Source organism: Athalia rosae, chromosome 3 (assembly GCF_917208135.1).
Source record: "Athalia rosae chromosome 3, iyAthRosa1.1, whole genome shotgun sequence".
NCBI lineage: Eukaryota > Metazoa > Arthropoda > Insecta > Hymenoptera > Athaliidae > Athalia > Athalia rosae.
Genome location: NC_064028.1, coordinates 6,930,987 through 6,955,582, shown reverse-complemented (window position 1 = coordinate 6,955,582; position 24,596 = coordinate 6,930,987). Strand labels below are relative to the sequence as shown.

General features: G+C 47.3%; 1 protein-coding gene across 7 annotated transcripts in view; it reads right to left on the bottom strand.

Moving 5' to 3' along the window:
- Positions 1-24,596, bottom strand: part of LOC105687724 — a 163,807-nt gene that overhangs the window by 109,764 nt on the left and 29,447 nt on the right. For all 7 annotated transcript variants that reach the window (XM_048652436.1, XM_048652439.1, XM_048652437.1 and 4 more), the window contains exons 2-3: positions 6,302-6,382; positions 4,728-4,950 (exon numbers count right to left, since the gene is read on the bottom strand). In XM_048652436.1, coding sequence (XP_048508393.1) covers positions 4,728-4,950; positions 6,302-6,382 — 304 coding nt within the window. The remainder of the gene's footprint in view (positions 1-4,727; positions 4,951-6,301; positions 6,383-24,596) is intronic.

Genomic DNA, 24,596 nt, shown 5'->3' with positions numbered 1-24,596 from the left:
TGAAAATTGATCTCCCCAACTGCTTTCTGTATCCCTGCGTCGATCACTCGATCGGCAACGGTAGTTTGGATACCAATGGAATCACCATACGAATCAACAACGCAAATTAAATTGCAAATTCCACAGCCACTGTTAGCTGATGAATTGATCCTAGCGGGTGTACATCTATAAGCTGTGAGAGGGTGAAGCTCTGCTTATCCCTAATCCGTTGGAATATATCGCCTAGCTGATCGTCTGCTACCGAACGGAGCCGGATATATACGTGTGCGTACATCGATACTATGCCATACCTACCCGATGCCAGACGAAGCTTGTACATCGACTTGCAGTTTCTGTCCGACCCGCGATGCACGCTGGGGGTAAATTAGATCGGATGAACCCGCGGTGAGCTCTGAGCCAAGAGCAGATTAGCGACGAAACAAAACTGCGCTAATCTAGGAACTAAACTCCCCTTTTTATATGGGTACCTAATCGAAGCGATAGTTTTAAATTACGCGTTTCAATGGACTGTTTTTAGTTTTGTTCGGTCTTAAATTTAAGCTCGAATTACGTTACTCTTATTGTTTCTTTTCGAGCGCTGTATAGACGAGGTGATTTCACTCGCTGCATCATGAACTTGAACCCGAACTTGAACTAAAATAAAAGAAATTCAACAAAATAAGACGAAAAATGTTCATTTACATCGCGTAACGTCACTCTTTTTTTTTTCTTTGTCATTCCACAGGCGATTCGAACTTGCACCTAATTTCAACGACAGTTAATTACGTCGGTAGCGACGTAGTCTGTGGTGCATACCTGTGTAGATACGCTTAATACGTGTACAGGAATTAATGTATGCAAGATTAATTATAAATCGTTAATTAGAACGGAAGCGATCGAGTATGCGTACGGCCATCGGCCTCGGTAGGTATGTGGCGAATATACATACTCATTTATACACAGTGTGCGTGTATGTAACGTACATCGTATTACTTGCGCTGCCGCCGCGCACCAATCGGTGTGTAATTCTCCGACGTTTCGCGATTACATCAAAGCGACGGAGAATTTCAATTAGGCACAACGGCTACGATGACGACGACGACGACGACGAGGACGACGAGAACAAGAACGGGAACGAGAACGACAACGACGACGGTATACAGAATTCGTACAATTTATGCTGTAGCATATAATCCACTCGCCGTGGATCTGAAAATTATTCTCGAAATAAAATATAAACGTAGCCGAGCTACGAAGGACGGAGTAAAAAGAGTAAAGAGTATCGGGAGAAGAAGATCGGCGCACCTAAAATGGAGAAACACTATTTAAAAATGTCGGTCTTCACCGCAACGTTATTCAACCCGAGCGAGCTCGCGTCTAAATCATGGCGAGCGTTTATTTTCCGCGTTTCTATCTTCGCTATGAAAATTTACAACCTGCACCAACATTCGCCAGCTCTCACCTCGGCTATCCGGGTATAGATTGCGAGCGCGTTACCTATATCTCGAGGAGGTTTAACGCCTTTGAACTCCGACCGATAACTAAACAGGCAATTTAACACATGTACTTTCGAATCGCATGAACGCGCCCGGCTAACACATTTCAACGATCCGCAGAGGGTTCGTTCGAATCGAAGCGGCGGACAAAAAACGTCGACGGTTTATTTCACTCTTTTACAATAATTTACTTTTTCCCTACTCCTCGTTTGTTTTCTCGCTATTTTTTTGTTTGTTTTTTTTTTAGTTTCTGCTTCCAAATTGAATTTTTTCACCGGTCCGTGTCGCGCGCGGAATTATCGCAGCGCGCGCGCGTCCTCGGAAAATCGGTGACGTAAAAAAGCGGTCCGCTCTGATTTTGCCGTTACGACTTTCGGCCGTTACACCGCGCAGCAGGTACAAAATATATATCCGCTCGCTATCCATTGCTGGGATATGAACACAATCAGGACGATATTGGTTCGGACGTTTGACGGAATGCAACGACAACCTGTCCGTCCCCGTATCTCGCGAATACCGACCTATACAACCGGACGATTCGTACCACCGACGACCAAAGCCGTTGCCGTTCCATTTCCATGAAATTTTCTATCCCCTTTCCATCTGGCGTTTAATATCCCGAAAAATGAACGAAGAGTAAAAAAAATAAAAATATATCCTGCACACTAATCGAAATACGTCCGCAATCTCGCCGCGCGCTCTATCCTGCACCTGATTGGAAAACAATACCGTATATGAGATGTAACCGTAATTTTTGGACGAAATATTCAGTCGATAGAATTTTCGATTAACGATAACACGTTGTCGTTCTCGCGGGAACGAACGACCAACCGACGTTCATTCGCGAAGTTATTACGCGGGTTCTCGCATTTATACGAATATAAGTTGAAAGCGAGGTCGGTAATGGTCGCGGTAAAGTAATAAGATGACGTTTGGAAACATCGGTTATTTCATTTGACCCTTGGCTGCTACGAATCCATTGATCCTCCGCGGGATGCTGCAACAGCATCATCGCCGGGGTTCGGCGGCTGGCGGCGTTATCTCCGGTTAAGCTCTGGAGTCGTACGCGGGGAGATACGAGGCCATAACTCGAGAATGTTCTCTCGGAGGCCAAACCGAACCTCGCAGGACATTTCTAGCGATAGTTTAGTGGCCTAAGAAAAGCAGTTATACTCCGCCGCCGCCGCTGTACACAGGTAAGGAATATATACGCGCGCTTCTTGTTTATTGACCGGAGTTTCCCACCCCGTTTACCCTGCCCTACCTTCGCCCGGATAGCGCAAGAAGGGCCCTAAAACCTAAAAGACTCGCAGCACATTACACTTATTCATAACTCCGTTCACTCGTGTTCACCGGTATACATATTTTACGCGTAACGATCGAGATTGTTTAGAACAACCCACTTTTAATTACGTCCAAATAAATCTGGAATGTATATATGGATATAATGCGTGTACTCGTTCTCATTTTTAATGAGATATCCAATGATGATTATAAAATATACGCACTGATTATTTCTGGAGAAAAAAAAAACAATTAAATTCATAACCATAAGAAGAACCCCTTTCAAAAGAAGCCGAGGGAAGAAAGGAGAGCAAACACAGTTCTTCGCGGTGATTCCTGACAGAATTACTTCGACAACTTCGCGATTATGATAATCCTAATTTTTCACGGACGGCGGAGATATTCGAGGACGTCGAGGGGGTGAATTTTGGAGTAGGAAGTTTTCGGACCCCGACGAGAGCGGAGTGAGTAAAACGAGCGGAATGACGAAAGCGTTGAGTTCTTAGCGTAGCGGCGGCGATGTTTAAGCTATTGTTATTTCGAACTACACGGTAACTGCCCGCGTCAATTAATATGATAATTAAGGAACTCAAAGAACCGCGACTAATTGAATTGAGGGAAAAATTTTGCATTCGGTTTACGTAATTTAAAATCAACTCGCGATTCCGCCGTAAAAACTACCGCCGATGACGAGTTCCGCGGGATCTCGTACTCGATTAATTATAATTAATTAATCGTCTAATTAATCAATTAATTATAGCTCGCCGTGATAATTATCGAATAAAAAAAAACTGGAATATGATATGTATTTCGATACACGCGTCTTAGCGCGACAAGGTGTTGTTCGCCGAGAGCAGGCAAAGAAATAGGAGGGAATTTCCAGTCGCGACTGTGCGAGGAATTCTCGTATCATATCCGATGGTTTTTCATCTGTTTTCCGTGTTTTGATGAAAAAAAAAAAATACAAAAAAGTCTCGACGACACAGAGATATAACTTGAGCAATTAGAAGTTTAAAGTCGATTCGAAGCGTGACCCGCCCCGCGGCGTACTCATAGCGGAGTTGGTAAAATTTCCACGACAGCGTTGAAATCAAATGGTTCAATTAACGTCAATTAAATCTGTCTCCCGTCATCGTGGAATTCCAACGACGTACCCTCTGATTTATTTACGGATCAGTACCGACATAATAAAAGACAAAACAGTTATTCCTCGTAAAACATGACCAAGCGGCGTAGCGGCATGCGAATTTGAATTTGGCAAAGTTCCATTTATACATAGTCGCGCGCCGCGTTGCACCGCGCGACGGAGTGAAGAGGAATTAGGTAGTTAGATATACCAGCGAATGAACTATTTCGACGAACTGAACTTCGCTGGAAATACAAACGAAAAATTAATAACCGCGTCCACCCTCGTGAAACAAAAACTAATCCACTCACCTTCGCCCCATTACAATCCGCGTGTATAACGCACCCTCGACAAAATAATCTTACCGAAGATTGACGTCGGGGGATTATCGAGTTTCGTATGCAAAAATTTGTCAGCAATTTTCATTCGATTTCATGTGAAATATGACGAATTAAAGTCGTCTAATTTTAGCTCGGTTCGCAAAGAGTTACGGGCGAAGAATTTACACCGCTGTGCCTGGATGCATATTTCGCGAGATGCGGAGGAAGGAACCCTTTATACTTCATGTTATATTCATTAGAAATAATTGATTTTCTACAACAGAGAGCGAATGCAATTTCCATATTAAATTGAAAGCAACTGCACCATCGCAGCTTATATTCGTTGGCTGGCTGCCCGTCAAATTATTACTTCGAAAATTAACAACGTTTCGCGCAGCGTTATGTGCCACCTTCTTCGAATCCAACTCGTGAACCCGTTCGAACGAGCGTAGAGTCGCGAAACGCAAGGGAAGGAAAAATGATCGTTCAAATTTTTTTTTGCTCGTTGGACTGAAAACTCACCTTGGCGGGATCTGATTTTTCCGGCTGATCGACGAAGGTCTGAGACCCTCTGGAGACGGTGTTCCTTCGGGGTGCCGTGGTGATATCTTGCGATGGGCGGACAAACTCGATTCTTCCACCCTCGACGACGATGTTGGGGGCTGGCGGAAAACTTTCTGTATTACCAACCGGATCGCAGTAACCCAGAAGCCCTGCTTTCTCCCCGTACAAGGGATGAATTTGTCTGCAACAGTCGATAAACGAGGGATGCGGTGATACGTTTTCGCTACGCGGGACAACAGCAACCCCCGAAAAATCTCGCAAGCTCAACGACGTGGTCGGAAAGGTAGGAAATTGGCGAAAATGAGCTTACCGAAAATTCCGTTCAACCGAATCAACGAATTTTCGAATTTTCGATTTTCGATACGTCCGAACGGAGCGGTGATATCAGAAAAGGTGCAGCTGCATTCGTTCTAATCGTACGTCAATTTTAATCAGGAGCTTCATGGATTTTACCGTGTGCCTGTCACGTGTGGATACACGTTGAACTTCGCCTCCCAACGAATTCCGAGTAAATATTAGTTTCTTCGCTCCGCGAGATTTCGGAGTCGGGCGCATGAGAGGTTCGTAGAGGGTAAAATTACACGAATAAACCAAGCTCTAGCTGGTTTTCTCGAGTTTACTTAGGCGACACTTTAACTGCGGCACACTGAGGCACGCCTATCGCCCGCTTCTCTCCGAGTAAATTAAAAATCTCTACCGAGTCCGGTCCGAGTCGCTAACAGCTTCACTATTCGACGCACCCAACGGACGACGAAGAGAAAAGAAAAATTGGAGAAAAAAAAACAACATTATTCTATCTACCATATTCACGGTACTCGGGACGGGTGTCGTAAAGAGGTTGTCGAGGCAGCTTAAAAACGAACTTGGATCCGAAAAATCCACCCCTAAAAGAATTATCAGTTAATTTGCTACGCGGTGCTAAAAGAGCGTTGGAAAAATTTGACGAGTTTTGGTTATTACCCGGTCTTAGGGTATTCGGGGGGGTGGGTTATGAGATTGCTCGAAATCGCCGGAGAGACGTTCGTCGCATGGAAGAAGAGGTAGATAAATGAGGGTGATAAAAGTGGATGCTCAATTTTCTGAGGAGGGCTGGTTTTCTCGGCAAAGCTGCCGTTTACCCCTGGAGTAGTTTGACTCTAAAGTATCAATTTCAAGGTTGAACGAGAAGCGAGTCAGCCTTGAGGTTTCCGCGCGAATATGTAGCTCGTCCGAAGCCCGAAACGAGAGACAAGGTCACCCGGAGAGCCACCGTCAGAACCACCGGGTCGATAGGTAACTTTGGAAAATTGGGGTTATTTGTTACCGGTAAACCCTTGCCCGAGATATTCCGCAGCCTGCGCGCCACCCGAGTACCCGAAAATCATCATCTTTCACTTTACGTCCGATGAAAACTAGAAGGGAACAATTTCACCGCCACAAAACTCCGCCGCGAATGTAATTAATCGTTCACCCACTCGCCACGTCGAATGAAATATAACGAAAACGCGAATTAATTGGTGAATCGAATGATCGAGGTGTTAATCCAAACTTACCTGGGGGAAGCGACCGGGCGAGGTTTGTCGAGAGCGAGGTCTGCTCCGATGTTAGCTTCGGTACTACGGCCATTGGAAGCCCTGCAACACGAAGAGACAAAGGTAATTAACTACGGAAGCAATGGTACGGAAAGGTAGAGAAATACGGAGAGTGGTATAAAAGCTACGAGTATACTCTAGACTACAGCTTATAGGAACGAGGTGAACGTGCTCTGGATGAACTGAAAAACCACCGCAGACACGTCGCGCTGCGAACCAGCTGCCAGTCAGGATCATTATAACGCGTAACATTGTAATTAGAGCTTCGGAGTTATGCGAGTGCGGTAAAAAATAAAAGCTCATTGTTTACCGCGATCTCGTGAGAATCATAGGAGAAAATGAGAAGCTCGATCTACGAGTTCCGGTTCTCTTCCGTCCTCGAGCATACGGTATTATCCATGTCCTGTTGCGGCCGATCGATCATAATTGATTAATCAATTAATTCGTGATTCGGTAGCTGTGGAAACATATAGTATACGCGTAACGATCAGATTTTTATCGTAGGAGTTAAATTTCTGCCATTAATCTAACGGCTTTCTCGAATAATATAAACAGCCTGGTAACAAATCACCGTTTTAATTAGGGAAATCGTACGTCGCGCGATCACCGACCTACAACCCAACTGCAGCGAGAGAAGCGACGATTGGCAACGACTCTTCGAATAACGAAGTCGATCGTTGCGACAGCGCGTCAAATATCTCGTGTGGGCAGCGACGTCGACGTGAGGAAAATTTCGAGGGGCACCTCCTGTGATAAAAAAAAAAAAAACGATCCACGAACTTGTTCGTGAACGATGAATTCGATGAGCGGAAAATAAAAGAGCGAGCGGACGGATGTAACGAGAGATTTGTACGGAACGAGGCGAGTATCGCGTTGGTTCACCGTCTGTCGTATTTTCACGGTTGTTTTCACGATTGCTCCGATCGCGTGGAAGTGATTTTTGACACGTGAACGTTAATAACCGAGAAACGGCGACAGCCGCGGCAACGTCGTGCCAACGGCAGCGGTTCCCTTTTTCCCGTGACTAACGATCTTCTGTCAAAGCGTATACTTCGATTCCATGAAACGAAATACGAAAGGATCTTCCAGCTCCGCGAACTCAACGTATACGGATATCGTAGCCCGACCGACACCTATCACTTCGGGTGCGGATCGTTACTCTCCACTCGTTAATTTCCTGATTAGTGATCAGCCGTCACCGGAAGGTCGAAGACCGCCGATCGGAGCGGTGGACCCTTGATCGCCGCGAAATAGTACCGAGTCGGGCAAAATAAAATAAAAAAACAAACAAAGCTCGCCTCTCTGCAACGGAGAGGCGATTAAATTTTCCGATCGTTTCGAACACCCGCAGGTGAATTCGCACGGATGAAGAACAACTTTTTCAGTACCGGTCTCGTCGGACCGACGTAAACTCTCTACGCTCCGTAAGAAGTCGATCTTGCGTCAGGTTACGAAGTACGAGAGATGCGGGCGAATCGACACTTCCTTCTGCCATGTGAACGTTGTACCATAGTTGTACGTACGTTCCGCTCTTAATGACCTCGACCTCGTCTTCCGCTAGCCGTACGTCGCTCGACCGCCCACATATTTCACAATCCAAGTTACGGGCCCGTCGTCGGTTATACGCGGACACGGCCGCTTTGTGTCGAGATTATTATTGAAATCAGAATCACGATAAAACTATCTTCAAAGAGGCGGCGAAGGGAATTATTTTTCCATCTAGTAAATCCATTGAATCCCGAGGCATTAATTAAAACTAAGACTCTTAAAATTCTCCAGTTTCATTTCGACAGTACTTGTGGCGGTTTTCAGCGAGTCGTGGAAACGTTACTTTTCTTTTTTTTCCCAAAATGAAAACGAGACGACGGGCGCACATGTCCCTTGGGCCGCAGGGAGCCACTTTTTTCACAATGTAAAATCCCTACGCGGCGCCAGTTATCAGAACTAATTAGTGGTAAAAGTACTCGTTCCTCTTAATTACAACTTCTTCGCGGTTAGAAATAACATCTATATCTCGAACAATAAATATCTCCTTCCCTTAATCTCGCCCCGAAAGTCTTCCAATTAGTTACCGCGCAGATGTTACCGATGAAGATCCGATCGTCGTCGAATCAGAACGGAATAGACGCGACGGCGAAGAATCGTACCGATTTTCATCGAACCTGATAATTCCGTTCAAAATCAGCGGGGGGGGGGGGGGGGGTCTCGCTGGGGGCGGTAAGTAGTGCGGGGGCGATAAATCGGCGATTGACTTTTGGAATGATCAGCAGGCCGAAGATACCGTACGGAGATCTTTGTTCGGACACTGGAGATCGGTAATTAGCATCTTGATCCCGGTACGACTACCGAAGTTGTTTGACGATACCGACAAGTTCGAGCCCCGACTGGGGTACATCCGACGGGTGTATACACTTCAAGTGGTCCGACGTTGCGCGGCGGCCTCTTGAAATCGCTAAACTCGCTAATGAGGTACCGAGTTGCAAACTAACCGTGATCCGCCGTTGCCGCTTTCAGATAACACAGATGTAGAATGCTCGATATATCTTCGCCGCGTCTCAAGGTCCGCGACGCGCCATCGAGACCATCGAGTATTCCGATCCCAGCTGACCGCGAGTGCGCGTACACGGGGTACGTGCACCGTTATCGCTCGCGAAATTAGCCGATAAAATATCGAGCCGATAAAATACGGGGCTAAGAGGTGAATTTCACGCGCTCGAAGTCGAGAAAACGAGGCTAAGCGATGAGAAAAAAAAAAATGGAACGCACGCGGCCGATTGAAAAGAGAGAGAGAATAAAAGAGAAAAAAAATTTTCGTTACGCGTACAAGCGTAATACCCGGCGCGTTACGGGTTGTCGCTGATTTAATTACAGGTATGCAAATTGTTTAATCACCTTTAAGCGATCTATACGTGTTCGCACCCGCGCGTAACACTTTCGCATTATATTATACTTACTTTCGCACCGCGGTGACCTGACCCCGGCTGACCCGGGGTGGCCTTTCGCCCCGTTGTCGCCCCCTTCCTCCGTTACGTTTAAAGCGGAGATACACCCACAAAAATGCAAGCATCGCAGCAACAACATCCTTTCAAGTATAGGGTAATCTCGTTAGAGTAAAAATCGTTGATACGGCCATAGGGCACGTACGTATACATACACGTATACGTATATCGCGGACGGTGCTACGCCGTACTTGTACGAGGGTTAAGAATATAGAATTATACGACGGTATCGCGGGTGGTTGCGGGGAAAAATATAGTTTGCCGACGTTAGCTGGACGTCGTTCGCAACGGGAGCGGCATGCGTGAGGCACCGAGTATTATATACCTGTTGTTCGGGACGAGTTTACCTCTCTGCTCGATAAATTTTCAACCGTCCACATTGCTACGTGGCGCGCACACACGTTCGCCTCTGTACCGAGGTGCGAGTATTCGCGTCCCTCGCGGGTGACATTAACCCGACTGTCTGTATAACAGCGTTGCGTCGCGTTGCGTTGCGTTGCGTTGCTGAACGTTAAGGTCTCCGTAAAAGTTAATAACGGTAAAGCTGCATGCCTGACTTCGGAATCGCCTGTAAGTCATGAGACGTACGCTAACGTACGCAAATATGAGAACGCGAACGTTCGTTCCGCATATCGCCGGGTTGGCCTGAAATCTGGTTTTTTTTTTTTTTTCCTCTGTTATCCCCGATGAAAAAAAAAAAAAAAACTTACCACCGCACGGGGACCGCGAGGATCGTCAATTTTTTTTTATTCACCGTTTTCGTCGGGTATAATTTTTCCGTTTCGACTGGCGCGTGTAGTGAGCATATCGCGGTGAAAATGGCGATTCTCGCCACTTTTTTCGCACGTTATGAGTACGAATGAAACGTTTGCGTTGACACCGGGGGGGGGGGGGGGGGGGGGGGGGGGGGTGGTTACAAAACCGCAGACGGAATGTTCATTGCCTCGAAACGGCGGCTACGCCAAAAACATAAAATTAATTGGCACCGAGAAGAAGTTGGCACTTCCTTGGAGCCGCGGCAGCAGCATACTCAAAGTCGTTCTCCAGGTCGCGGCGTCGCTCTCTAACGTCTGCATCGCGCTTTAAATTCTCAAAATAACGCCTCCGAGGGGTGATTCAGTCTCTCGTTTAAACCGTACAATGAAATTCCGATCGCTTTTCCAAAAGTTTACCTCGATTCTCTCTGGTTATCGCGAAATTCACTGCTTTCGTGTCACGCGTTTCGTGTCGCAATCGATTTCTTTTCGAAAATTACAAAGATTACCGAGTAGCGCGACTAAATTTGAGAAGAGAATCCTGCAGTTCCGACCTTCGAAATTTGATCGTCCGTAGCCAGCTGTACGCATAGGCTTCGTACGTTCCGTTAATTTGGTAACCGGAGTGGAAGAAAGTCGGACGTTGAAACTGAGATGTGAAAAACGATGCGGAACGACCGAGAATTAATCAGAGCGAATTCAACGCCGCTAATGGCGACCGTAAGCATCGGGGGGGGGGGGGGCGCAGGTCGCTAGCTCCATTCTAAAATCATTACTCCGATTCAACTCTGTCGTTAAATCAACCCTCGCGATTATAATTTTACCGCGATCTTCAACGCGGCGAAGTAAGAGAGAAAAAGGTATCCAGCTAGTCTCCGTTTATTTCCATCTAATTTCTAAATTAGAGTCGGTAACGCGCCGTTTCGAGGATATTATTGTCTAGCAGCACGCGGCATGCGAGCGTCGTTTCTGATTCACTCGGTAGAATGCGACGAATGGAAAGGAGAAGGGACGGATGACCAGCTGGAGCATCTTCTTCCTGGTTCCCTGGGCGTTACTCACGCAACCGAGGTCCCCGGTCTCGCTTCGTCCCGGTAAGATCAAAGTCATCCATGCCAGATATTTCACTCCAACTGCAACGTCTGACTTCATGCCAAGAACAAACTTGCGGACCTCAACTATGCAGAATTCGCCGAGCGGGACGTCGGTGTAAGTGTCGGGGGTAACGTGGAATCTGATATAATCTTCGTTCTCCTGTTTTCCTTCTTTTTTTTTTCTTTTTTTTCGATGGAAAATTTTCTAATCGTGCAACAGCAGGTGCGTCAAAACTGATTTTACTTCTCATCTCGATGAGAAATTCTTGGAATATTGGCTCGTTTTTTATCAATCATCGATTCCTGGCGCGCTGGTATATTCGGCGTTAATTTCTCCTCTTCGTGAAAAGTGAGAAAAATGGAATCACGAGACCGGCCCGGCCGCCCCTTGTCTTTAAAAAGATCGGAACGCTGTGGAAAAACATTCGCCGATCTGGGCGATAACAACTTCCGGCGGAAGTGCTACTCACGTGAACGAAGTTCGACCACCGTACGCTTCTATCGTGCCAAGACATCGCGGTAGAGGGGAGCCGTCTTTTCAACCCGCGTCTAGAAAACTGCCGGAGCGACGGCTGCAGTTTTCTCGGCTATTTTTCATCGGTCAATGAAAATGAGAGAAAAATAATCAGAGTCGGAGTGGATGTAATTATTTTCTCATTGGAAGGCGAAGAGTTGCCCGGATCGGATGCTCACCGATCGATTTCCTCATTGGCTATAGAAGCGGGAATAATATTTCTCATTCACCTTTCCACAGACATTACGAGAGTTACGTAAGTGTACGCTAACGGCGGGGAAGAGTTCACGCGCATTTCTAATAAAGGGTGAAGAACTTCGGAGCGAGTCGAGCGGCTCCGAGATGATAGAAAGTAAAATATCACTTACGGCTTATAAACTAAACAATACAAGTGGGTAACCGGTTGGCGGTTATCGATGTCCATCGATACGATCACCTTCTCATTCTATTCCATTGTACGTCGTTTCTATACGTTGCCCGCATTATGGTAAATCATACGCAATAAAGACCACGATGATTTTTCACGGTGTTTAATTTATAAAACGGATTCTCAACACGATATAAATATAATCTTACGGTAACAAACAGGTCTGACGAGTGCCGCCGCTGCGGTACGCGGTGGTTTATTCGATTAATGAGTTTAATCGAGATCGGTGAACGCGGTTATCTGTTCTTTTAATTAATTATTATCGATCGCCGGGATACGCGTATCGTACCTATGTACGTACGGTGTGTACCCCACATGTGTTCGGTATTAACTTTGAGAAAATCCGTTAAAATAAATCACGGTGATTACATAAAACCTTCGTTCCGCTAAATGAATCGTGCTCATTTACTGGAAAAATAGTTGAAACTAGTTTCGCCGTGGAAGAGTATGGTATTAGCCGCGTGGATAATTATATACGAACAAAAACGGAGTCGAGAGAAATAGGAGAGAAAAGAAAGAAAAAAAAGAAAAACAAAACGAAGAAAAATTTTTATGCCCAGGGAAAAATATAATTGACCCCGTGGGGGTTTTTCCCTAATTTTGAACTCTGCCACCGTATACTGCCGGTGGATCTCAAGTTTCTAATTTACCGGCAATCCCTAACTGCAACCGGGGCGCGTATTCTAGCTTCCCGTGATTCTATTTCAGTTACTTCTAGAGCGGAATATAATTACTGGCTGAATCATAAGCCCCAGCTTCCGAACCGGCCACTACCTCCTCGAGCCGCTACTACTTTCGTATGTATAACTCGAGTGCTGAACCAACAGGAGTCGCATTCCCACTCTGAGTCATTGGTCCGTTGACAGGAGCGCGTGCCACAACAGAGACGAATATAAATCACACGGATTCTATAGCGGAGATGAATTCGTGCGATACCAACACCTACGCCGACGTACTACCGGATAATATCCTCACTTCTGTTTCTTCTTCCGTAACACACGCGGTAGAAAAAGTATCCCAGCGAGATCACCGTCCGAATTCCTTTTTTGCGCCGAAGCCTGATCTCAGCTTCTAGACCGGATTGTTATTTTTCTTTTCTTTTTTCGCTCCGCTTATTCCTACGATTTCTCCGAAACCGCCTGAGCCAGGGGTCTTCTAAGTTTTGGGGCTTCATCTAATCATAGCCGTAGAACGGTTTAATCTGAGCTTCCGATCGATCCATGGGAGTAAATAAAACTCGGCTGACCTTTGCCCGGTAATATTTTCGGATCTGTGGAGAACGCTGAAAAAGGTGAAAATAATCGAATCGTTCCCTCCTTCGCCGGCGACGATGACGGAATATCAGGGCGTACGATCGTTCGGCTAGATTCAAAGTAGAGAACGTGAAGGGGGCTCTACGTAAGGTGCACGGAATACGGGGGGCGATATATCGGGCCGTGGGTCGTCGCCCCGAGGACAGGAAGTGGAGAGCGCTGCCCGGCTCGGCGATCGCCGCCGAGGAGTCTTCTATTTCGTGCGATTACGAGTTTAGGTTACAATACGTGCGTGTGGACGGGTGTCGGGCGAAAGGGTCCTACCAGCTACTACGAAGCGAGCGGTACCCAATACCCCCTACCGATACCGATGTACCCACGTAACGGAGGCCGTTCGACGACCGAGTCGACGAAGTATAAGTAGAAGATAGCGAGGATGAGGAGGTAGGGCATCGAAGATCGAGAGGCAGCGACGAGAGAGCACGAGTAGGAGGAGGATTCGGCCCACGCGTTAAAGTCCCGACTGCCGCTGCCGGCACTCCGCCGGAGTGCTCCATTTGAATTTTATCTTTATCCGCGTCGCTGTGCCGGCGTTCGAAACATTTCACTGTACCTACCGTACATATATACTCCTAAAAGAGGCGGTCGTCGCGATCGGTGAACCGCGAGGCGAGAAATCCTCCACGGGGGTTTTTCGTCACCCGCGATCATCTCGCCGATCCATTAGCTCGTGTTTTTAGATTTTCAACGCGAGAATCTCTCCGCTCCGTATTCGTTGAACATTCGGCAGCTCGGACGCTCGCATGGGAGGTGTGCACGCTCGAGAGTACGTGTCGTAAATATCCGGTCCCCGGTCTCGAAACCGATGCGCGACGTGCTTTCGTACGGTGAACAAAAGCGGTGCAGACGTTTGATCATAAAGTAAATCCGATGTCTCCTTATCTTCTCTTCTACTTTGTATATATCACGGGATATTTCTTACCGGCTCGTACATCGCTACGGGGGTTTATCTGTATCTCCGCGCGATAAGATCGGGGTCTGGTCCGGAGCCCGGCCCCGGCCCCGGCCCCGGTACCACCACCTTTGCATGTTACGTAATTACGCGGTGGCTTCGGCGGCTCGCTCCACCTGGGGACGGATGCGACGCGGCGAGTTCCGCGCGATACCCTCCGAGCCTCCGAGGAACCCCTTCGGGCCCCTAGGGCTCCGCGCGGTATCCACGGACAGAGTCATTACGTCATTACGAAGTTACACGGTCCGATAGTCCGCGATCCAACAAATTACAGAGACCGCTAACCTCCGACGATCTTGTACGGGATGTGTACGGCTACTCCGATCCACTTCCCGACGACCATGGCGCCTCCGTTCGAATTTCTACTCTCTCATTCTTCTTTCTTCCTCTTCGCTTCTCCGCTTCTCCTTCTCGGAATTATTCGAGAATTCAAAATACATTGTTATCCAGATTACACCCGCAAATCGTCGTATTGCCGGTTGCGCTGAAAATGCCGCGGGCAAATATCGCCGGTCACCGCATCGTCGTCCCATCGCGGAGAATAGTAGACAGCTTCGTAAGTAGAGCTGTAAAGGATTTTTTTTTTTTTTTTCTTTCATTCCTGCCCGCTGTGCGGATTGAAGAATCGTACGCAAGGTAGAAACGGGAAAAGAGAAAACTTTCGACGTGTACAAGTCGAAGGAAACCCGAGTTCTTTGATTCATCCCAGCCTCGCTCGGGGGCGGGTAGAATCTCATTTATTCTCGATTTTCGTTGTCAACGATTCAAGCGAACCCGCATTTTTTCCCCGAGGCGATTTCCCCGACTCTGGATTTCTAATTGTTTCGCCGTAAATTTCGACTTGACTCAATTTCCAACGTCGGATAACGAACCGGCTACCGAAAATCTCCGGGTGCCCTCGGGTGACTGCGGGACTCACCTTTGTCAAAAATCGACCTCCGAGGTACTCGCGAGAGACTGAAATCTTTTTTTTTTTTTCTCTCTGTCGATGGAAAACGGATCCACGAACAAGTGTCGATAAATCTCGATAGGCCGTGGCCTATGAGTAATGGCATCAATGTGCCTATTATATCGGAGAGAGGCAACCGGTCGAACAACGTCTAAACTCGCGGCGAAGTCAGGCGTGGGCCCATGTAGGTTGCCCTGTCCTGTCGGCGAACGCTTAGCGGTCCGGACCAACGTCGTTACAGAACTTGCATAAGCGGCGGCGCTCCCTGAACTTCTATTCCCATAGAGCGTATAAAATGTACATACGTATATGAATAAATACAACCGTCGATACATAGGTACGTACGTTAAGTGTACAACACACACAGACACTCGGAGCTGTTAATGCCGAGTGCGCGGTGGACACGCGATACAGCGTAACGACAGTCGGAACTTTAGCCAACATTTGTACGCATCTATTATTTTCGTTCGTGGGTAGAATCTCGTGTGTACGTACGAGAAGCGAAGATAGCGAGACGAGTGCGGCGTACAAGCGAAGACAGGATGATTGAGAAAATAATCGAGCTCGTGCGTGAGCACTTGAAATGCTCGGACTGGAAACCTCGTCGTCGTCAATTAAATTTCACCAACGATCACAAACTAGATTCAATCGACGATCGTGAGTATCGAGATGCGAATATACCCGCTGCCTTCGTCGAGGATGAAAAATCCTACCTTTCGTATCCGGCGTATTTTTGAGAAAGGCTCAAAAATAGAGAGGGATGACGACGCCCGCCCGCTCTACTCGTGGCTCTGCGTGAGCTCACGCCGGTTAGTAATCCTCTGGGTTTCGTTGGACGGTAAACGAATATTATTCCGTACACTACTCTCGGCGTGACGCATTGCTTACACGAAACGATTTCCTAAACGTATTTTTCTGCGGCGAGCTCAAAGAGGAACACTTACTCGTTGGTACGTCTGTTAATGGGACATGGAACCGCCGAGCTGTGAGGCAAGACAGGGCAATTCCGGGCCAGGACTCGTAAGACTAGGACTTGCCGCAAAGGAGTCGGCTGCCGTTGCCGCCGCACGCCCCGGTATGAATGAAGTCGAGTATCGCGGATCCCACACACAAAGCGAAACTCCAACAGCGTCTTATTACCAACACTCGGACTATTTATAGTACGGGAGAACGCGGTTAGAGGCAGATATCGTACGGAGATAAATCACATCTCGGCGGAAGGGGAGCGAGAAATTGAAGAAACGGAATCCGAGTCGTATGCGTACGGAATGTGTAAAAAACTAAAGAAACCTCAAAGATCATTTCTGTTTCGTACGAACGCTGTTGAGCGCCCGGTCGATTGTCCGTGAAAGTCGTCGATAATTCCACGCCGGATTATGACGGAGATAACATCGTACCGTCGTTTCGTGCATGCGCAACTCAAGGATAGAATGAATAGCTATTCTCTGAAACAATGATTCCGTTTCATGATTGCATCTGATAATGGGATGATCGGGAGGTGAACGAAAAATTCCTTGATTTAACGTTCTGGAGGCAATACGTCGACGTGAGAAAGAAAAAAAAAAAGAATATTTCAAAACTAAATTTACGACCCATCGTAGCTCGGGATAAAAAGAAAAAAAAAAAGAAAAAACAAGAAACTTAATCACATTACGCAACCCGTGACGATATTAATTTCAAAGTTGATAACGACGTATCGTCGAACGGGGGGGTCCGTACGGTTCTTCAACCCCGAGTAACTCGTTCGACGACGTTCGCCCGAGGGTCTAATTTGTGATAATTGAGCGAAAACGTTGGGCAGCGTGGGTCCGAGACGTTCTCGGCGCGGTGCCCCCCTTCGATCGATACCGGCGTTCCACGGATGATTTATTCTTCGATTTCGATGCAAAGAGCCCCGAAGTGGATTCTTCGGTACGGTGAAAAAGCGTGGATGTGCCCCGAGGCGAGCGTTGAGGCCGAGCGGAGGCCGTTCTCGAGACCGCTTTAGACCTTTGCATCGGTGAAGCCAAAATAAGCCCTGCCCGATAAGATTAACCACGCCCGCGGTGCGCCCTCTCACCGTCTATTCACTACGCGGTATGCGGAGATCGAATGCGTCGGTACCGAAGTCTGGGTGTATTCTTTCCCCCGTAAATATAATCCCTGTTCCCCCACGCGTTCTCTTTGTATTAGATTCGGGGCGCCGAAAAATCGCTGGAAAATATTCAGGACCGGTTGCGATATCGGCTCACACAACGTAGAAGATGCCGGCCGCGCCTTCGAGCTATCCGAGCAGCAGGTCTTATCTTTCGCGGAGGGTTTTTTCCATTTTTGCATTTATATGGCCAATACGTGTCTACCTGATCCGCGATATCACCGGCGAAGTTTTTTCTTCCCTTCCATCGCCCTGCGAAATTGATTATTCGATAAATCATTTTCACTCCGATTTCTTTTATCTTTGTCTGAATTCTAATCGGGATTTCGGAATGCATCGAAGCTCTTCGATCGTAGCGGGTTTACCGATTGAAGACGGTGGGGCAAGATAAGAAAGAAAAAATATCTTTTTTCGTTCTCCGGCGATGAGAAATAAATAAATTGCTACTAGGGCGTTGCTACCGTACGAGACTAGCAAATTGGCCATTTCTGTTTGATAAACCGTCGAGAGATATGAGAATAGACGTCGCTGACAGTTCGTCGAACATCACCCGGGGCGATTGGCGAGGGAGTCTGCCAATTTGCTATCAATTTTTCCGACTCGCGAATTGTCGGCGAAACGAAGAGCTAATAGAAGTACGTAGGCGAGGAGGAGGGATTCCCCCCTCGGATAGGGACAAGTTCTTCGCCCGTGGTAGAGATCATTTCGTTAGCTTCACACGTCGCTTGATCGTTGCTCCCTTTCCGAGAAGGGTCGAGGATGACTGAGAAGTAAAAAAAATAAAAATAAATAAAAGATAGGGAAAGAAAAGCGAGGGAATTGGCCATATTGTTCACCCTAGCGAATATAATTCGCGTGTCAATAAAAAAGAAAGGCTTTTTTCGTTCTCGAGAGAGATAAATATTTTGTCTCCGTACACCCCGTATACTTCGTTGTACGAGAAATCGGAATACACGACGTGCGGGAGATGAGAGTGAAAAAAATACCGATACGCACACACAAGTTGGGATCGCATAGCTTTTACGATCCTAACCGAAAAAAAGCGTTGCTGCAGAAGACCTTATGTACCCATTTCATTGGAATTTGTTTGTGCGTCGCTGCAGCATCTCGCATTGCGACATTAAGTCGCTATTTTTATTCGAACCTATTCGCAGCTCGTCACAGTTTACCCGATGAGAAGAAAGAAAGAAAAAAAAAAAAAACAGAAAAGAAAAAAGGGAAAAAACTTGTTTGATTCTATCTTCGCGCTACGTTGGGTCGCGGCTGCAGCCACAGCTGTACCTAATATACCCACTGTAAATAAGACGAGAGCTCTGAATTATAACCGCCAGCTATCAGGATAGAATCGATTACATATTTCATCCTCTCAAAGATCAACTGGCAATATCTGACGATTTATCGTGTCTCATCTTATTTTTAAATCACGCGGCGTATCTCTATTAAAAAACTGTACCCTCGGCGAAGAGAATCTTTTTTATCTAAGCGCCGGAGGGAATGATAATTGAGCGGAATATTCGTCGTTCCGGAGGGTCATCGCGAGATGGTCGACCGGTACCAGATTGTAGTCGCTAGAAAGTATGCGACGTCTTCTCTTCTCTTTCTTCATAATAGTTCAGAGTCATCGGAGGTTTTCTACCGTGTGTCGTCGCGAACGTGAGTCCCTTTAACCCGACGTTTCCGGTTTCATTTATAGGTCACTCGGGCGTTCGGTGTTTGCGCAAAGTGTCGGGTCGATCGTCACGCTTTACGGAGGGGATAGGAGGGGGGAGCTTGCGGAGGCGGCGAACGTCGCCTGGTCGTTAAGAGTCGCTGGTATCAGATTGACATCCCATACCGAGGCGGAGACGGAGACGGAGATGAAGAAAGGCGAGAGGAGCAGGAGGAGGAGTAGAGAAGGAGGAGGAACGACGCGATGCGCCATCGTCAGCGGAGATAAGGGAGACTCGGGGTGTCGGTAACAACACCGGAGAACCGAGGATGACGAGGTGCCCCATCCCCGGAGGAATAACAAGCCGGATAACCGAGCGAATGATTTACGTTCTCAATACACGGCGTAAAAATTGGTACCCTGCAGGATTCCGCGACTCGTGTCGCACGGAACTGGCCTCATATCGGCAAAGCCTCGGAAAGCTCGTCCGAGATCAGCGGTGGAAAATTCCGGACGATCGTTGAAACGAGAAGAGGAAAAATAATACGCGCGTATTACGATCGCAGCGTTGGTCGAACGAAACACCGCCGGGATACTTCGAACTACGCCGCGTTTAAAGCGGATTCGTTTATTTCAGTCGCGGCACATGTGGAGTGGAGAACGCGATCGACCGTGAGGGGGTCATTTTATTGGTCACGTCGGCGAGCTGTTACGTCTTATTTGCGGCGGGCGGTGCTGTTCGCCGCTACTTATTCGCAAGGCTGTGTATCCAGCGTCGGCTGATAAACGTTACGCGCTTACGTTCCTTTCCGAGCTTTCAGGGTCGTCCCACTCGGAAAGGTACGAGTACGAAGTCGTATTATAAATCAGCTGAATCGTTGATCGACGCCCGGCCAACGATCGACGAGGAATCGTCGCGGGATGAAAGAATAAATATTGATGAACCGGTCGGTATCACCGCCGTCGTTCGAAATCCCCTCGGTCTTCGGTCCGCGCTAATGCGCCTCCTGGGAACCGTTAACTCGCGACGCCCTTACCTCGGATCCAATTTCATCTGGAACTGTCCGCCGCGGGTATCCGGTGTTACTCGGCCGTGTGTCTCTCTACGGCGGATGGACGCGGTGCCGCCGCGACGCCGGTATCCAGACGGAGTTGTAAGAGATCGTTGTACGAAAGTTCGAAGGACCGGGAGGAGGATGGAAACCTCGCTCCGGAGGAGGCTGGTAGTTGAAAGGCTCGGAGGGACCGCCAGCAGACATCAGAGATTTTGATAGGCAATCGGAGCGACGGGTAGCCGCGACATACCTTCTCCGCTGAGTCATTCCAGGTCAAATGTAGATGTAAGTATCTACCGCTGACAAGGTAAAAATTATAGTGGAACGCGCGAATTCTAAACGTCCGTGCGAGCCGTATTTACGTTTACATTTTATTTATGTAAGAACACCCACCCACGCCCACTTCGGTTATCGGCCCACCTGTTACAACAACCGGCAACAAACAATTGTTCAAACCTCGCAGCGTTACTTACCTGTAGCGGTTGCGCATACGTATGGAACTATAGCTACGAGCGTGGATATATAATTCTATGCTATAAGTGAAAGTGCAAGTGCACGAATATTTTAATACGCGGAAGTAGGTAAACGCGATTCAAAAGCGACCTCGATATTCTGTACAACTGTTTACACGTAACTCGAACAAATTTCAACTGAACTATAATTCCGACGATTCAATTTTTGATTCGATTCGCTCGGTTTTCGGCTCGACGATCAGAGAGATTGACCGAATACGGATTGCAGGTGGTCGATTCACTTTGATATCCGAGTTGCTCGTATTTGCGTATCAAGGAATCGTTGATCACGAGAGCATTGATTTAACGGGGCGTGGTTTTCGACGATGTGATAATCAACTGCTGAGCCCGCGTGCAGGTACGTTTGAACCGATGCAAACCTGCAGGTAAACCGTTACAATTCCGGTGTAACTGCGACGACAAAGAGGCAATTATTAAAAGGCTCACGAATTACCCGATTAAACCGGACTGTGATCATCCAGCTCATTAGACGTAATTAATTAATTGCCCAATCAATTGAAACGACGATGTTCAAACGGAGGTTTCCATTCACTCAGTTCATCCGAATCGGTTTATAACGAAGCGAAGGAAGATGTACGTACGTACAAACGCATTTTCCTCCCATCGTCAAAGTCAAGATCTCGCTTCTCTCGACCCTTTCCAACTTATTTTTCAAGCTCGGATTCAGTACCATCGCGCATCGGAGCTTCTCGCTAAGCCAAGTCGTTTGTTCCCTACGTTCCTCTGTTCCTCCGTTCCTAGATCCCCCATCCCCTTTGACCGTTCAGCATTGTGGCCTATCGGGCATTGTTGCTGCTTTTGTTAGAACCTATTGTACCTCCATCAGCAGCGAAGCCAGTTCTTCCACTCGAAGAGTCGTCGCTCGTCCACCCTTGTACCGGGCGGCGTATCGGACCCTCTCTCCCTGCATTCTCCGGCCTAGGAATCCACTTGTTTTATTTTTACGGAACTCTGACACGATTTCTCGGGCGCGGTACACAATAGCTACGATTAAAACCTCTCGGCGTCTCCCGCACTTATCTTTCTCGACGAGTGTACGGATCACATCTTTGTACTCGGGTAACACGACGCTCCCCGGTCGCACCGATGACGGTATACATATGACCAGGTATCCCCCACGCACCGATGACGCTTCGAAATGCACGAAATGCACGAAACGCACGCCGGCAGGTCGTTCGACCCCGGGATAATTCACGGTTGTAATATCGAAGATACGACGTACGCACGTTCGGCTCCGGGGTTTCACGTGTCGCCGCGATTCGATTGGCTTATAATCAGAAATTAATTGCACGGCTTGTAATACGCACGGAGAGCTTCGGGTACGGCAGCCACGATCAAACCTGAATCGGCTCGAAGCCCCGCGGGGCATTCCGAATGAAGCTGTACAGGAATTTATCAAGTGTGCAAAAATTTTCTACGCTTACGAACCACCGCGCCACGTATCTCTGATAAAAATAAGATATGTGTATATATATTTTTTTTTTTCTTCCCCAGTCCTCTTTAATCCGCAGCACCTGCCACACCCATCGCGAGCGAAGTGAAGCGCGGTAAAGTTATAAAGTGCGTCGAGTGCGCTACGGGGAACACATGCGAAGTCCAGATCGGAGATCCGAGATGTTAGGAGCTCAGATCTGTGAGATGCGAGAGTCGGGGCACGCTCGAATGTGAGATGCATATATAATATTAGACAGTTATTTCAAGCCTTCCCGAGAAACTCCCGGAGCGCCATACTGTCTGCTCTGCAGGGCCGTCGATGTGACGCGACGTTCTCATCGTCCCGCGAGCAAGAATTTTCACGTGTGCGCTTCTCGTACCGCGGGTGGGGACCGTCGAACGACGATCCTATACACGCAAATGATTTCGAGAGCCTCCCGGTGACCAACGTCCTCGGTTTTTTTTTATGAAAAACTTTTAGCGCGAGTCTTTTAAATACGTGACGCGGCGAACGAGCGAGGTATGCGGTGAATTCTGGAGCACCTGCCCGAGTCGCAGGTTGGCCGGCTAATAACAGACTCGGTGTTCGGCGGTATGCCGCTCGGTTCTCGTGTTCTCGGATCAGATATATTTTTGCAGACACTAGCCGACGTCTCTGCAAGAGATAAAATTGCACGGGGTAATCGCGGTGTACGGTAAAGAAGCTTAAGGATAGTGAGAAACCGTGGCGGGGCAGTAGGGGGCAAAGGGGGGGAGATGAAGAATGTAGAGAGACCGAGAAAGACATCGGAGACCGAAGAAGAACAAGAAAGTTAATACGAACGTGACGTGAAATCAGACCCGCCACCATTCATTCGCGAAGCTTCGCCCTATGGTAAATTTTATAATTACCATTCAGCACGTACAAAGCAATCTACACGTCATACCCGATACACGGTTGAGAATCACATAGCGTCGAAAGACGTGGGGACGAGGAAAGCAGATTTTTTCAACTTCACTTTCGGATTGCAATGAATATGATGAAGCGTCGTTAAACTGTTCCCTGCATTTTGAACGAGACAAAAAACGAAAAACAAAAAGAGAACAAAAAAAAAACGAAAACCTGCGGTCTTCCGGGATAAAAATGCATATCGAATAAGTTTCGAGTATCGCGGGTATATTGCGAAAGTTTCTCGATCAGTTTTTAGACTGGCTTCATAAAGAGAAAAGTCGCTTCTTCTTCTTCTTCTGGTTTTTATTCGATATTTTCTTTTTAAAAGAAAAAAGGGAGATGATGATTCTGTTTTTCTCCAAGTCTACGTTATTTTAAATTCCGATCTCTGAGAGCGATCCTCAAACGAAAGGACTAAAAACAATGTACGAGTATAATGTGACCAAAAGAAAAGAGAGAGAGAGAGAGAAAAATGAAACTACAATAATGTCGGGGAACGCGAGACCCGGCACTTATATGATAATAATTGTTACTGCGAGGCAAGAGACTTTCGCGCTACCACCTCAAACCTCGACGCGTACTCATTCCTCATTTCTCATTTCGCAGCGTTAGCTAGCTAACACATAAATTATCTCCACAGTTTCCAGATACTTTGTTCTAAACGCCGCTGCACCGCGCCACTCACATGTCGAGCATTCCTCCGGCAAAGACCGGAGCCAGGTACAGAGGTAACTCTGGGTAGAGGGATACGAGTGTACGAGTGTAATAAATTGTGACTATTGGAAGGTATGTAACATAAAATCGTAAGGTCAGCAGCCTGTCTCCGTGGCTCGCGCGTGCTTTCGCACAGACGGAGAATAATAATTGCAGCCAAGTTTCGTCGATTCTCCCTCCCCCTCCCCTCCCCCTTTTCACCTATTTCCTCTACTTTAATCTATTTTTTGCTCACAAAGCTCGTATATTACCGACCTCGAGTTACATTCTATAATCCCGAGATTTATAGATCGTTTCAACGACACCTGGAGGCGATCGGGTGTAGAGTTTTTTTTTTTTTTGTTTTTTTTTTTTGTGACATTTACGAAATTCACGATCACCTGAACCCTGACACAAAGCTTATACGTATGATGGAGCGAATGTTCAACGCAGCTTTACGACAAGACCATATTGGATAATCCCCCCACCCTCCCCGTTCCACCCCTTAGCCGAACCACTCGGTTTCTCCTCGGGAAGTGATTTATTTTTCCGTAGAGACGATGTTATAGAATTTCAGAAGAGTGTGAAAAGTAAAAAAAGAGAAACTCCGGGGACCAAAATTTTCAAATATTATCATCCAACGGTCTATCGGATGGCTACTATAAGATTCCGTTTCTTCTTTCGATTTACCTATCAGCTATCGGTCCCGTTTCTCTCCCCGTATCGTTGTACCCGCGGGTATTAGCCGCGTCTTAAGATCTTCGAACGCCGTGAGATCCGCAGATACCATAACCCGATCCGATGTCCCGACGCGAAACGAAAAAA